The 15380-nt window shown below is 42.7% G+C and overlaps 1 protein-coding gene across 1 annotated transcript in view; it reads left to right on the forward strand.

The window, feature by feature from the left end:
• Positions 1-3702: 3702 nt before the first annotated feature.
• Positions 3703-15380, forward strand: part of LOC146176278 (L-asparaginase) — a 34281-nt gene continuing 22603 nt past the window's right edge. Inside the window, exons 1-6 of the mRNA XM_084582605.1 lie at positions 3703-4243; positions 4625-4742; positions 7835-7946; positions 10182-10307; positions 11708-11791; positions 14797-14923. Of these exons, the coding sequence (XP_084438731.1) occupies positions 3928-4243; positions 4625-4742; positions 7835-7946; positions 10182-10307; positions 11708-11791; positions 14797-14923 (883 nt within the window). The 5' untranslated portion in view covers positions 3703-3927. The remainder of the gene's footprint in view (positions 4244-4624; positions 4743-7834; positions 7947-10181; positions 10308-11707; positions 11792-14796; positions 14924-15380) is intronic.

A 15380-nucleotide genomic window follows, 5' to 3' on the forward strand; every position in this document is an offset into this window, starting at 1 on the left:
TCTGCATGCTGCCGATCTTCGCGCTGTAAGTCGACCCTCTCGCACGTAAGTTCTACTCGAAGCAAGCCGCTCTCACTCGCGTATGTACACCGCAATTCAACATTCCATTGCAATAAAAATAGAAGAAAACATCGCGACGGTGCCCCATCACGTACATGATCGAGGTGGCGCTGCTATCGTTAGCGATCCCACGGTAGGCAAAAAGCACGACCGCGGCCGCAGCACTGTGGCCAAGCTTGTTAAGGCCGTGTTATTGTGATTTGTAGGCGCCTGTTTTCTCCGAGAAAATTAAGCGCGGAACGCATAGAGAATTACGAAGCTTCGGATGCTTACAACTACTATGAGTCGAGTACGCTGACGGTGATTTTTTTTCGCTGATATATAGCGCCGCAAACCCCGTACGAGGTAGTCCGCTCGAAGCATCATTGCGTTATCGGATGATTCTTCACACCGAGCGGCAAATGAGTGTTCTTGGTAAGCACGAAGCACCTCGCTAGCGTCGAGCGGCTGTATGGGTAAGGTGATTTAGGTCAGCATGGCAACAGTAGCCTTAACACTGCACGGACTTGCGTATCATTTCGTTATTCATTAAAATCACAACGCTGCGCGTCTGTTATATCTGCTCTGGTCGCGGGCGGCTGTCGTCGTTAATGGTAACAATTTTATCACGGGTAGTCCCGCTGTTAGCTTACATTACAATTACGAGCTGCAGCGGCCAATGTGGTTACGTGGGTTCCGGTAAAAACGTCCCAGGAAAAAGTGGTCCCGGAAAAAATGGCCTCGGATAAAATGTCCCCAAATAGATGCAATTAAACGTACTACAAAGTCGAGCTTTCGCCTTGCCCGGTGCTTGATTTATCAGCGATAAATTTCGCTCATTGTAATTAACTTTTACTGTTTTTATCTGCCATCTGTGTTTATGGTTTTAGCTTGAACAGTATTTATATTTTGAACCCCGCCGTCTTTTTTTTTTTTGTTTCTTTTTCACGTCCTGTAGTTCTTTTACTAAAGGCCTATACTGAGTTTCCTCGAGTCTAGCCGCAGTAATGTAGGTTACAGTGAATCTTTCTACCCGTCCGCTTGAAATTTGCAAAACATGGTACTGATGCTGTGCGTTCGCAAAAAAAAAGAAAAAAAAAAAGAAAACCATTATGGCACCGAAATTTGTGCGGTGGAGGACTCGAATGTGTAATATTAGCCGGGTGATTAGACCTATATTAAAGAGCGATATTTCCCAGCTTGGAAACTGGAAACTATGCACCGCATAATACTCGCTGGATATTATATAGTGGTGGGGCTTTTTTTTTTTATTCGATATGCTTTCATGCTAAGTCTTCTCCAGTTTCTGTAAACGCGTAAAGCACCCAGGACCCAGTACCCAAACAATGGTTACATCTATTCTAAAAAAAAAGAAAAAAAAAACGGCATCATAAGATGTTTAATTTTTCGCGAAGTGAGTTCCGGGCAGATTTCAGTCAATTTCTTCGGTGACATTTTTTCCTAGGGGCCGCTTCCTGAGGGGACCTTTCTGGACGTTTTTTTTTCCGGGGCCATATAGTCCAGGGGCCTTTGTTTCGTGGCTGTATCTTCTGGGGACCTCTTTTCAGGGGCCGTTTTTACCTTCACCCGTGGTTCCGTAGTTAGGGTGGCCCTGTTCGGTCTCGCCACTGTGGCCGCGGTAATGTATAGGATAAACCCCACAATTCTCATTCACAATCAGCCGCTGTGAATACAAATAAAAGCGCTCGGCATAAATAAAAAAAAAATGCAGCTCCGCTCCAAATCACTAGCTGTTAACGTGAAGTGGGATTCTTCATCTGGAAGTAATAAAAATAATTTGACGTGAACGTGGCGAAGGTTAGCCATGCAACATATATATCATAGATCGAGCAGTGCAACACAGATCTTTCGAGTAGCAGCTCACTGCGCATACATAAATTACCAAAGTGAAAAAACGGGCTTGAGGAACAGTTCACATAGGTAAACATCTATGCATGCTCCAACAAAGAAACAGGCCTACGCAATACAACATATATATGACTGCCTCGTCTATGTATGTTACCAGCGCACCCGCGCCCGCACACCAAGATCCCATCACGCGTCGTAAAAAGGCCAAACTCGAGTGATTCGCGACCTTTGATCCGGTAGACCACTCTGGCGTAAAGGTGAATAAGCTCCAGCTTAGCCGTAACGAAGTGTTTGCCGCATATTCGATGAGCAGCCTTGGCGCTTCACCGCGGCGGCCCACAACTGTTTACGGCGACCATTGTCGGCAAAAAGCCTTTGCAAGCTTACTAAACTTCCTCTTGTGTGCCTTTCAGCACATGTCATAGTGAAGCGATTAGTCGGCATGGTACTCTGCATTTCCCGGCAGCAGCAAGCCATCGCACAATCACGGGAGGCAAGGCGACTGAAGCGTTGTTTTGCCTACCACGCGAAAGTCACTAACGACGACAGCGCCACCGCATTTTTGTGACGTAGCCGGAGTGAAGGAGGTCTATAGGCTTCGGAACGTCCAATGATGGGTGCGCTCTGCAGCCGAGTGGGGAGGCTTGCGCGTCGCCCAAATAGGCAGCGAGCAGTCTTTACATTTTTTTTTTTTGCAAACTGTCGGCTCAACGTAAAGCTTTCAAATCTGACTCAAATAAAGACCTAGTTCGCATTTTAATTTTACCCCAAGTAGCATATTTCAGGGGGCCGCACTGTCTTTCAGAATTGATGCATCCCCGACCCACAAATCTGCCCACCTTTACTCTCCAGAAGAATCATGTTGCGAGTGTTAAACCTCGGCTTACAGTAAAAATGTATGGCACCAGTATAGTCAGCAATCAACGGAAAGCATCATATATTATATTGGCAATCTAGAATTCTGCGAATGTTTCCGGCAGCTTTGTGGCATGCATGGGAAAACAAAAGAGAGGCCTTCGTTCATTAATGTTTACTGTTCGGCTCAGGGGTAGGCCACACAACTTTATGAATACCACGTACTGCATTCGTTGCATATGTATATTTTATGTTTTTACACTGAGCAGCGCCACGTGCCCTTCATATGTGTGGCTGCCTTAAGTCGAGTGTACTTATCAGAAATGAGGCATGAAATGGTAACTACGTCGGCCTGGAATGCTGCACAAGGACGGCTGCGTCGCAATTTTGATTCGAAATATCTCGACATTTTGGTATCGCTTAATTCTCACGCGCACTTCTGCACGCTGTCTGCTCACAGCGCGCACCAGGTTTCGTTTAGCGTCATACCGCTGATGATGCGGGCCGCTGGGCTGCAGTGTACAACATCGTTAACGCAATTTTATTACAGTGTTTGTGCTTTTTAGACCAAAATCCTGTAGAACGTTGGGTACCGAAATGCGCGAGCTGTCTGCTATTTTTGCACAACGTCACATCGTTATGTTAAAACAGCGCTAGAAACACAGACAGATATAAAGACAAACACACATTGCGGTAACACACATTGCGCTATCTGTCCGTGTTTCTAGCGCTGTTTTTGCTGTTTTAACATAACGATGTTAACGATGTCGTTGTCGACGGCAGTGCCGTCTTTCTCCTTTTGGTCCGTAGCACGGAACGTATGCCTGCCAAGATGTGGCCTCCGAGCTCTCATTAGTTTGTCGCGTCGCCACTAGAGTGCCGAAAGTCGTTTTAATCATCACTGCTGCGCGCGCTGCGCCCTTTCGCGAAGTTCGGCGTTCGGCATAGTTCGGCGATTCGGCTGGTTCGGCCAGTTCGGCTGTTCGGCTGTCAACTCTTGTCAGCCGCCAGTCGCTGCCACCGCGGGATAACCGCGGGTTCATTCACCCGTCGCATAGCTGCTGCAGTCGTCGGCGGCGCGAAAGCGAAAGTGGTTCGCGAAGTGAACGAAGACATCTGCTTCTCGCGCTCTGCACATCGACGTCGGCGGCAGTAAACGGGAAGATGTCGGAAGTCGATCAGGAGTCTCACTCCGGTGACAGCCAGATCTCCCGGCTGTCTCGATCCGCATCGTCGAGCCCACCGCTCGAGAATCACAAGAACGGCTTTAACGGTGAAGCCAGCCCGCCGCTAATGCGACGGCACACGGGGAAGCAGTCGCATCGCAATCTTCTCGATACATCATACGCGCCAAAGGTGCTGCGAAAGACGAGCGATTGCCTCACCAGCCAGGAGCCCAAGTCGCACTACAATGAGTCCAAGGTGCTGGTGCTTTACAGCGGCGGTACCATTGGCATGGTCCGGGACTGTGAAAGTGGCGGTAGGTGGACGTGGCTTGCACACCTGTACATGTGCGCTAATTGCCTCATTTAGCTGGGCTGGCGCGACTTTCACGATCGACATGACACGACTGCATGCTTTCCTGCTGTCAGCCGCGCGCGATCGAAGCGTACGTACTGTGTGTAGATGGACCTTTCGCTCACGCAAAGCCATATGGATCATACCTTCATTCACGAGCCCGCTTAATATGCGGTAGAAATTGGTGCCCAATTGGTGGAGCGAAATCTCATCGGTCTATTGCGCGTGCTTCTTCGAAAAACCTGTGCGCTATCGACAGTGCTCATCTCTGGCGCAACGCGCAAAAGTTCGCGATGTCTTTTTTTGAATGCTCTCTGCATTATCACTTTCTCTCTCTCTGCAGTGTTGCATCCGATGCCTCAAGTGCTGGAAAACCGGCTGCGCACCTTTCCGCAACTGCACGACGCTGAGTACTCGATCACGCACTTTACGGACCCAAATAAACCGCCCCTAGTTTTGCCGTAAGTGGCGCGATTGCGCGCGTCCTTGCTTGTCATAAAGTGAGAGGAAAATTCAAAATTTTTTCCAGGTCACATGAATCACAGCCGCGTCTTTTGCGCACAAATCGACCTGACAGAACATAACAGACTTTTTTTTACAGAATTAAGTTGTGAGTTAAAAATGTGAACAGCTAGCCAGATGGCATACATGAATTAATGCTCAGTTGTTGTTGAGGCAACTGCAATTAAACTGGACCCTCTATATATTCTCGTGGTTTGTTGCCTCTAAACAGATGCTATTCATTGTAAATTCTGTTTACACGATAAGTATGCCCCATCATTGGACAATTATCCGGCAGTTAATTCTTACTGATCTCAATATTATAAAATATTTTACTTTTCTGCAAATTTGAAGTCATGATATCGGAACAGTGGAGAGAAAGGTCCAAAGGTGAAATGCGCCAGTTCACAGCTTGCGTATAAAAAGTCATGGTGGAGGTCTGCTCAAAGCTCTTCAAAAAGCTGTTAAGTGCTATCAGTATTATCATAGGCATATTGCTATCAGGTGATCATACCATATTTCATCAGCCTTATCTTCTGTGCAAGTTGTGTGCACTGCTGCTACGGAGAAGAAGAAAGGCAAACTTGGAGAAATTTTATCATGCAACATATCATTATGCATGCAACAATGGAAGGGTTGTGAAGCTAAATATGTTTGAAGAATAACCTACTAGATAAGCCCTTGAATTTTATGCTAAGCATATCAGCCTTGAAAGAAATCTGTGAGTGACTTCTTGAATTTCATCTGCTCTATTGTCTAGAACTTTGTGGTGACAGAAGCTGGTGCATTGGAGAAAAGGTGGAAAGATGTGATAACAAGCTAGCTCCCTGTTGTGCAGGTTTGCTAGGTCATATGGACTAGTATAGTGTTGGTGAAGAGCCTAGCTTCACAAGATCTGCTTCCATAAAATAAACATGTTATGGGGGTGAATCGGGCAAAAACTATTCCGTCTGTCAAGAAGGAAGTGCAAGGTCACGAATGTTCAGTTGTTGTTGAGGCAACTGCAATTAAACTGGCTCCTTTAAGTTCTCGTGGTTTGTTGCTCCAAATGATGCGTAATAATCAGATGCTGTTTGAAAATTCTGTTTACACATTAGGTATGCCCCATCACTGGACTTATCAGTCAATTCTTACTCGTCTCTATATTATAACTCACTTTGCTTTTCTGCAAATTTGAAGTCACGATATCAGAATAGTGGAGAGAAAGGTCCAGAGCTGGAACGTGCCTGTTCACAGCTTGCATATAAAGAGCTCTGGTGGAAGTCTGCTCAAAGCTCCTCAAAGAAAAGCTCTTTGGTGCTATCAGCATTATCATTTAGGCTGCTTATTGCCGTCGGGTGATCATACCATATTTAATCAGCCTTATCTTCTGCGCAAGTTGTGGGCACTGCTGCTACCGAGAAAAAAAAAGACAAGCAGTGGAAAATTTCATCATGCAATGTGTTATTATGCAACAACTATGGAAGGGTTGCGAAGCTAGATATGTTTGAATAATAACTTGCTTGATAAGCCCCTGAATTTTATGATAAGCATATCAGTCTTGAAAGAAATCTGTGAGTGACTTCTTGAATTTCATCTGTTTTATTGTCTAGAACTTTGTGGTGACGGGAGCTGGTGCACTGGAGGAAAGCTGGAAAGATGTGATAACACCCTGTTCTGCAGGTTTGCTAGGTCATGTAGACTGAAGTATGGCGAAGAGCCTTGCTTTACGTCACAAGATCTGCTTCCTTGAAAAAAACACATTGTGGGTGAATCGGGCGAAAGCTATTCCATCTGTCAAGAAGGAAGCGCAAGACTCTTAAGTCATGCACATTGCAGCGCAGTGTGAAGGCTGCCACGTGATAAGGCGATAAGGAAGTCCAATCATTGCAGGAAAAGTGTTTTCCATGCTGCCACTGCTTGCACAGCTGACTGCACTGTGGAGAAAGTGCACAGCCATGCAGCCACGTCTTCTCCGTGCAGCTGCTGATAAGAACATATCATAATTGACGCGGCTGATCTGTGTCAGCTTGCATAGGTTCCTAGTTTTCTCCATAGGTGTCTCTGAGATAAAGAGTGTTTATTGCCACCTCTATCTACTCCTGCTGCAAGAAAGGACTTCCTCCTTCGGAGGTGCCCTTCTGTGTGTGGCTGTGGACAAAAACAAGCCTAAGAAAAAGAATGCTGCTGTTAAGGATGTTGCCTCATGCTGACAGTAGAGTTGTAGGCATAGCATGGTTTATCAGCAAGCTTCTCTGCAGCCTGGCAATGTGGCAAGTGCTAGGTGACATCAGTGAGCAGTAATAAAATCGATTTAGCAATGCTTTGATTCCTCTAAATGCCATCTCATGCTGACTTGCCAGTGTGCAACTAATAGGCATGCTGTAGTTAAGGCAGTTATGCTATGCATTAGGCTTGTTTCCTCATCACACCTTTGTACTGGAATGGGTGCACGCATCCATTATTAGCGGAATGCGGAGCTTGCATGCATTGCTGTCAGGGGCATTCTTTTTTGCATGGCACACTGGTAGTGCAGATAACATACATTGCACAGAGAAAACTGCACATATGATTTGCTACTGTACACCCCTGGATCACCGAAAAAAATGCAGCACTTGACTGTACCAATCGGTTTCTGTGTGCTGAATTTCGTGCCTTTCATTTTCAGACTACGATCCTTATGCTGTTAGGTAATGCTAACTGATCAGTGTCATTAGGATATCTTGTTGTAGATATCCTAATGTGAGCAAAATTTTGTAGAATGGGCAGAAAGAATTTACTGCATATTCAGCTGGTATTACTGTATTCCAGTGCCTGGAGCACGGAAATCATCTCATGTTTGCGGACTTTACGATGAACTGGCTTGTTTGACCGTGCAGAAGTAAACCTTATTCCACAAACCTAGACCTTCTAAAATTTTGTTCACAACGTATACCTACGCTAAAAGCTCTTCCTTGAACTTTATGCAGATTTGTTGAGAGATCCCGAACAAGCTTGAGGTTGCAGTTTGTTTTGTGGCCTTAGTTAAACTACCGTTTGATGTGAAATTCTTGTGCTCCTTGCTTTCTTGCAGCTGCACTGGGGATCCCAATCGTGTAGTGTATACTATCTACGAATATGACCCGCTGCTTGACTCATCTAATGCCACAATGGATGATTGGGTCCGTATTGCTCTCGACATTCGGGTGAGTAATCCACTTAGGCATGGTAATTATTTCTCTAGGTGTGCCGCTTATAAATATATATTTTATATGCTTCTTTTTTTCATATCCGGTAATTTCCTGTATTTACTTGTTTCTCCTTCACTTTTGTGCTTTAAGGAGTGATGACTTGTTTGCAAACAGGGATTGAGCAATTTATAGATAGCTGAAATCGTATGGGCAGCTGGATACATGACTGCCTGCTAGTTGGAACATGCGAGGAGTGCTGTTCTATGATCAGCAGAAAATCGGACAAAAAATTATGTATAGCTTTATTTGTTTGTGTCCTGTTACAATGCTCATATTGTTCTTTTAATGAATTTATACCAAAAATCAAGGCAACCTTTTCACTAATCCACTGTGTAGGATTGGCCATCTGAAAATGAAGGGGAAAATAAAAAATGCGACATTGGATTGAGCTCTCATTTAAGGTCTTTGCTTTGTCATATCTAGTCGACCCCAAAACAGCAATGTAAAAATATAATAAAAAATGAAGTAGTATAGTGGTATAGTATAAGACTTTTATTTGACCAGAAATTACAGGCTGAGCACATTGACCACCTGGGCAACTGGTTTAAGTGTCTAACTTTAGTTTAAATTTATATCTAGCTATACTTAATATTGTATAACTGCACAATTCATTCAGGGAAGAAAAACGAACTGTGTAATGTGCTTAGTTCCGTGATATAAATTGCTGAGTACAACTAGAATTAAGCGAACTTTGCTGGGATGCTCAGTCTCTGATTGTCTCCAAGTATGCCAGAGTTGTGCAAAAATTACTGTTCTGAGTTGCAGTTTTTCCACAGGGGATGGATGTCTAGAAGTTGCTGCAGTATTTCTGCCGTGGGAGTAGGATTTTTGACATATTCTCTACATATATAGGTGATTGTACGAGAGCACTGCAGACTTTTATCTACACAACATAGGAGTGCACTAAGCGGCCCAAAACAAATATTTTATGCTGACACTTACTGTTTGAAGTGAGAAAAGCTGCCAACTTTTGCTCTCTGGGTAAGCTTCCTACAGCTGCTACAAGCGGTGCAGTGAAGCACCCTTGTCAGAACTGTGGCCACTGTGGAAAACTGTCTTTATGTTTTCTATGGGTGCCGAAATAGCCTTTGTAGAATAGCTACAGCTTTACATGGCCGTGCAATTTAACCGCTTCACGTGCAGCTTATGTATTAGGTGCTTATCTGCTGACAATAATAATAAAAAAAGAATGTCTGTATTTTCTGATTACAAATTACAAAATCTGTTCACCATGAAGGGTCACCGCTTGCAAAATACCTCACTGTAAAAACATTTTAAATGTTTTGGCGAAGTTATCAGAAATGTTTTTCCCAGAACCTTTGTGAAAAAATTAATTCTTATGACCTCTTTTAAATTTTGCTTTTCTTGAAGGGTGTGTCAGTTATGGGTGTATGGGTATGGTGTTTCATGGGTGTGTTTACTATCTTGAAAAAGTTGTTTAGTGTTCAATAAACAATATTTGTAGATAGCAGAGGGCGATGAACATAGTTTTCAACTTTACTTGGATGGATCAGAAACATGCCTCATAAACTTTAATTAACAGAAACGCAAAAGCTAACAGGACTTAAACTTTCTTGTGAATGAGTGACGGTGTCTTTTTTTAATGTAATCAAATGGCTTGTTGTTCATAAATGTCACTTCACAGTCTTTTACATGGGCTGTTGAAACTATGAGTAGATCCAAATTATTGTAGGCTATGTTTTATGTTCTAAGAAGCTTTTGAACCTGCCAAATAACTCCCGACAATGCAAAAATCCTGCATCAGGTTTGTGTGTAAAAAATTCAGGTGCCGTGAAATTGATCTGAAGGATGAAAATCAACTCAACTTGCTTCGTCTAGAAAAAGCAGAAGGCCATTAGGAGACAGATGAGCTTGCATGCATTTAAGAACACGAAGTTTCCAAATTGCTAGGTGGCAACACAAGAAATCAATTTTTTAAAGTCAATTAAGTAAGTCAAGCAAGAAGATTTTGAACATCTTTGACGTCTCCTTCCAGTAAATAGTAGCCTGTGTATAAGAGAATGATTATTGTTTAGTTGTTAAAAGAAAAAAAAGTGTGCATCTAGCTGCTTTGTGGTGCATACCATCTTTCGTGGTGCATACCAGTTGCTTGCGAGGTGAGGCAATCTGTAGTAGGCAGTTTTACTGGGTTTTTCAACTGTTGATAAACCGCTATGTGTTTGTCTGCAGGCATATTATGAACAGTTTGACGGATTTGTCGTGCTCCATGGAACTGACACTATGGCCTACACTGCCTCTGCCCTGTCCTTCATGCTTGAAAACCTGGGCAAGTCTGTCATCATCACAGGCTCACAGGTAGGTGGTTTTTTTCTCAGGTACAAGTTTTAGCTGGCTGCCATGGTGCACTTCCATCAGTCCACCATTTAATTTTTTGGCCCTGGGATTTTTATTTTTTGTTTCGCACTTGTTACCTGGCTTAATGCCTATTCTGCTTGCTGATGTGTAGCATAGTCTAGCACAACAGGGAACGCTTACTATAATTGAGTGAATAAATGCTGACCAGAAGTGGGACTGAGTTCTTTTGTTATCCTTTGCCTTGAGCAGTGATTCTATCATAAAGTTATTGTCACGGTAGTACTTATGCAAATGAGAGCAGTTGCAAGCATAATTTTGCTGCTTCAACACAAGTTGGCTGTGTCTCATCGAAGCAGTTAAGCTTATGGGCATTGTATTCTGTTGCAGTATTTCTGCTCTGCTGTCAGGTTTCTGTTTCTTGCAGCCTCTATAAAAACACTTTTTTTATGTGCTCTTTCTATATGGAGTAATGACAATACTGGTCTTAATGAGAGTGGCATTAGTAATAGTTATAATAATAATAATAATAATAATAATAATAATAATAATAATAATAATAATAATAATAATAATAATAATAATAATAATAATAATAATAATAATAACTCGATTACTGTTCCCAAGGGTGCGGGATCAAATCCCGGCCTCGGCAGTAGCTTTTATATGGAGGCAAAAAGCAAGGCGCCCGTGTGCTGTACGATATCAGTGCACTTTAAATAACCCCAGGTGGTCGAAATTTCCGGAGTCCTCCACTACGGTGTCTCTCACAGCCTGAGTCGCTTTGGGACGTTAAACACCACAAACCAAACCAATAGTAATAATAATAATAATAATAATAATAATAATAATAGTGGATTTTTAATGGTCTGCTGTGGAATTGCTTGAACGACCGGGCTTAACGGCCTGTTGACAAAAATTAATGGTGTCATTTCAGACGCCACTAACGACGCCACACAAAATCTAGCAACTTCAATGTTAAGATCTTTGATTTTATATTAACTTGTCTCGGAGCACCTTTGGAACTTAGCTTCATGAAGGGGTGTCACCTTCAGTTTACGTTTATTTTGTTACTCAGGTTGAACCTGGTTGTGCATCAGCCTACAAAAATTCCTGAGTAGGCATTCCAGTGCTGTTCTGATTGTAATTTCATGCTTGTAATTTGTTTTTAGCAGTCAGAAAGCTAGGAATCAGCAATGCTTTTTTTTTCTCTTGTTTTCGGACACAGTGGCATGGTGACCTAAACTTGTTGCTAAATTGCAGCCCGCTTGTTGCACAATGCACTGGAATGCACGTGGTGTCCTGACATCTGGCTGTTATTGAAATAACTGCTTGTTTTGTGCCTCGTGCTGCTCGGAGGGGTGGCAGCTGCAGCTGTGACATTTGTCTGCGTTTCTGGCCAGATTCCAATCTTTGAGCCGAGGAGTGATGGACGGGAGAACTTGCTCAACTCTCTTATCATTGCCGGCAACTACGTCATTCCAGAGGTGAGGTTTGTTTTGCCGACGAGAAGCATTTTGTTTTCCAGGCGTCGCCCTTGGCTGGCAGCTGTGCTTCATAGCTCAGCCCAGCTATTAAAATGCATTTCACTCGTTTTTGTTCTGATACTGCGAGCTCTAAGTGCAGTGCACCTTCTGATGTGCATTTTATGATGCTTTTCTGCTGAAGGCATTGCTATTTCAGGCCAATATGGCGTTGCTGGTTTAAATTTAATTATGTCCACAAATGAACAGAGCTGTGCAATAATTAAGGTTCCTAATTATGTATGATGCCATGATTCCGTAAAAAAATTACAGATTTTAGCATTTCACATAGAATTGTGTGTTCTACTCCCAAGGTAGAGAAGATTTGTAATAAGGGAGTTTTTATGCATATTTTATGTATCTATTTTTGCTTCTTCATTGCTGCTGGGTTTTGTCTTAATTTCTTGTGCGTTTTACAACTCTCACAGCTGTTGACTCTTCTAATATGATCACTACTACATTTTGTGTATTTGTTATCTGTGTGACATGCATGCTACTACTTATGCTGTAACACTAATTATCTTGTGCCTATGTATCCCATCGTGGTGGTGCAGTGGTTAGGGTTTTCGACTGCTGTACCGAAGGATGCTGTATCAAATCCCGGCCACGGCAGTCACTTTTTGTTGGAGCCAAAAAGCATCATGCCTTTGTGTTGTGTGATGTCGGTGCTCATTAAAGAACCACAGGCGGCCAAAATTTCCAAAGCCCTCTACTATGTAGTCTCTCATAGCTTGCGTTGCTTTTGGGTGTTAAACCCAATAAATTAAATCAAACCAAACCTTGTGCCTATGTGTATTCTCGCCGTGTAAGTTTTTGCCGTGTATGATAGTTTTTCTATAGTTTTTGCTTTGTATCTCATGCATTTGTGACTTACTTTCTCTAGTACATGTGTTCCTCTTTGCCTCTTTACTCAATGTTATTCAGAGCGCTGTAAGGTAATATGAATAAATAAATGAACAAATGTAGCACCCTTCAAGATCTCCAAAGCGAGCTTGCCCACAAAAATAGTGAGCAGTGAGGAACAGGAAACTTCTCGATGACCTTTGGTCATCAAGGTAGTTTGTTTCCTGCAAGCGTGAAAAAAGAAAGGTGTGGGTTGTTAAAAAAAAAATAATAAAAGAGATAGAAGGCAGTGAAAAAGCTTTGAGGAATAAAGAAAAGAAAAAAAGGTGAATGGGCACAGGATTGAGTAGCAAGTAACAAGAAGTGACAGTGCGACAGCTGTTGCTGCATCAAGGGTCAAATAGGTTATCACATGGGTGCTTCCCATGGAATATTGAAGATTATGTGTACTTGATTCAAAGATTTCCAGCACAGTGAATTAGGAGCCTTAATGATGCCACACTTGAGTAGTAATATGCTTTGGACATGCAAGCTTAAAGGAGTATAGACACCAAAATATTGGCTGCAAGCTTCTTCTTGGTAATGATGTGCAAAACATTCCCATACGTGGATCACCAGGATGTTTTGGCCTACTACTGCTAAATAATTTATAATCGAATTTTCTTTACTCAGCTGTTTTGATTTCATCAACTGATCAATGACTGTGGTGTCAAAATCACATCTAGGTCATGTGAGTAATGAAAAAACAGCAGTATAATTGCTGATTCTTCACTTGTTGCAACTCCTGTTTTTGAGGCATTCTGGCTTCAGCATTGTGGGGAACTAAAAAGATAAAGGAGTGATTATATTTCAGTTTTATTTGTCAGTCACGTGATCTGTACTTTATTTTGATGCCATAGCCATTGCTCGACCTTGAAACTGAGACAGGTAAGAAAAGAAATTGGATTATAAATTATTTAGTAGTCGTAGGAAAATTTAATGTGGTGATCCGTGTATAATAATGCTTTACAGATGATTACAAAGAATAAAACACGGACCCAAAAATTAGGTGTCTATACTCCTTGATGATCATACTTAAAGTCAGTATGAAACGAAGAGTGCATCTGGGTAAGTGTAGTTTTTAGACAGCATATTTTAAAGGAGGCAAGCCTGGTGCACTTTCTGAAAGTGATTGACTGCATTTTAAAAAGGAAAGCCAACAATGGAATTCTTGGTGTGAATCGGGCAGCATCGAATTTTCAGTTTACATGGTTTGAGTTGGCCTTAGCTGTGCAACTTTCAGCAAAGAGAGAGGGGTCAGGGTGATGGGTGGAAAAGTGGAGGGATTGAAATCCTCTCTCCTCTGTAAGAAATGAAGGGGGGGGGGGGATGTGAGAGAGGAGATGTGGAGGCAGCAGTTGGTGTGGTGAGGGTGGGGGGAGCAAAGTGAAGAGGACAAATCTCTTCTGCCAAAATAGAGGTGGTAGAGGGAAAGTCGGTAGGGGAAAGACAGAGAAGCTACAGATGTCAGGTGGGGAAGAGTGGGTAGGGGTACAGAAACAAATAGGAGATAATGAAGAGAGAATTTGCTTTTACCTGATACTAATGCATTTCTTTTTGCATACCTCTAGGCTACAGCATTAGAGTCCATATTCTGAGCATATGAATACTGATAAGTGCCATGTTACAAATTGTATGGTCAAACTCAAAGTGTCAAAGTGTGTGCCACTAGACAGCCAAATTGCAGTCTTTCTTTTTTTTTCTCATGCTTATTTTGATCGGTGGCAAGCATTTTCTGATGATATGGACTTCCCTTTTGTGAGAACAAAATCAAATTGAACTAAATAGAATTTTGATGCTGATTGCTTGTTCTCCAGGGATGTTCGCCACTCTGGTTTCACATATGCCTTCCTGATATTATGTAGTTAGTGCAAAAAATGAGGACCAAACTGGGACAAAGACACAACACTCAATCCTTGTTTATACCGCTAACTACATCATGAATCATATTGAACTCGCGCAACTTTCCACCTTACTACATATACCTTGACTATGCTGAAGGGTTGTTGCTTGATTTAATTGCTTAATGCTGCTCAGGCAAGTGCTGTTGCAGCCTTCTCTGACCCTTTCCACGTGCATTGCCTCAGGTGACGCTGATGTTCAACAACAAGCTGTTCCGTGGCAACAGGACAAGTAAGACCAGCATCAATGAGCTGGATGCTTTCTCTTCCCCCAACTTGCAGCCCCTGGCCACTATTGGCGTCAAGATCAAAGGTACCAGCACCACCCTCTCATTGTTTTTATATCGCCGTCCCGCAGTTGTGATTGACGCAAGCATACTATTGGTAGCAAAAGCTATTTCATTCGATCTGCCATTAGAGCTCATTGCTGCACCACATTCTGGCAGTGCCTGTTGTCGAGACAGGTGAGCAGGTAAGAGCAGGTAACTGTTTGTCAGGAGGCATAGAAGTTTATTTATTGTGATTGATAATGCTCGTACTTGGCGAATTTCATGTCAAAAGCAATTGGATGAGCAGGGAGCAATACATTGATGGGTGGTATATTTAATGTTACTCCTGAAGGTACAGCCCCTGATAGTTCCTAGTGCTTAATCATGGTGGCTATACTCTTATATGCCTGTCTAGATTACTTGTAGAGTTGGCTTTGAATGTTGCATTCTGGAGGGAATAGCAAAAATGCGAAAGCTGAGGTTTATATGCTTGGATGAAAG

The sequence above is a fragment of the Amblyomma maculatum genome, chromosome 10, assembly GCF_055883805.1.
Source record: "Amblyomma maculatum isolate TAMU_Amacu chromosome 10, ASM5588380v1, whole genome shotgun sequence".
Classification (NCBI taxonomy): domain Eukaryota; kingdom Metazoa; phylum Arthropoda; class Arachnida; order Ixodida; family Ixodidae; genus Amblyomma; species Amblyomma maculatum.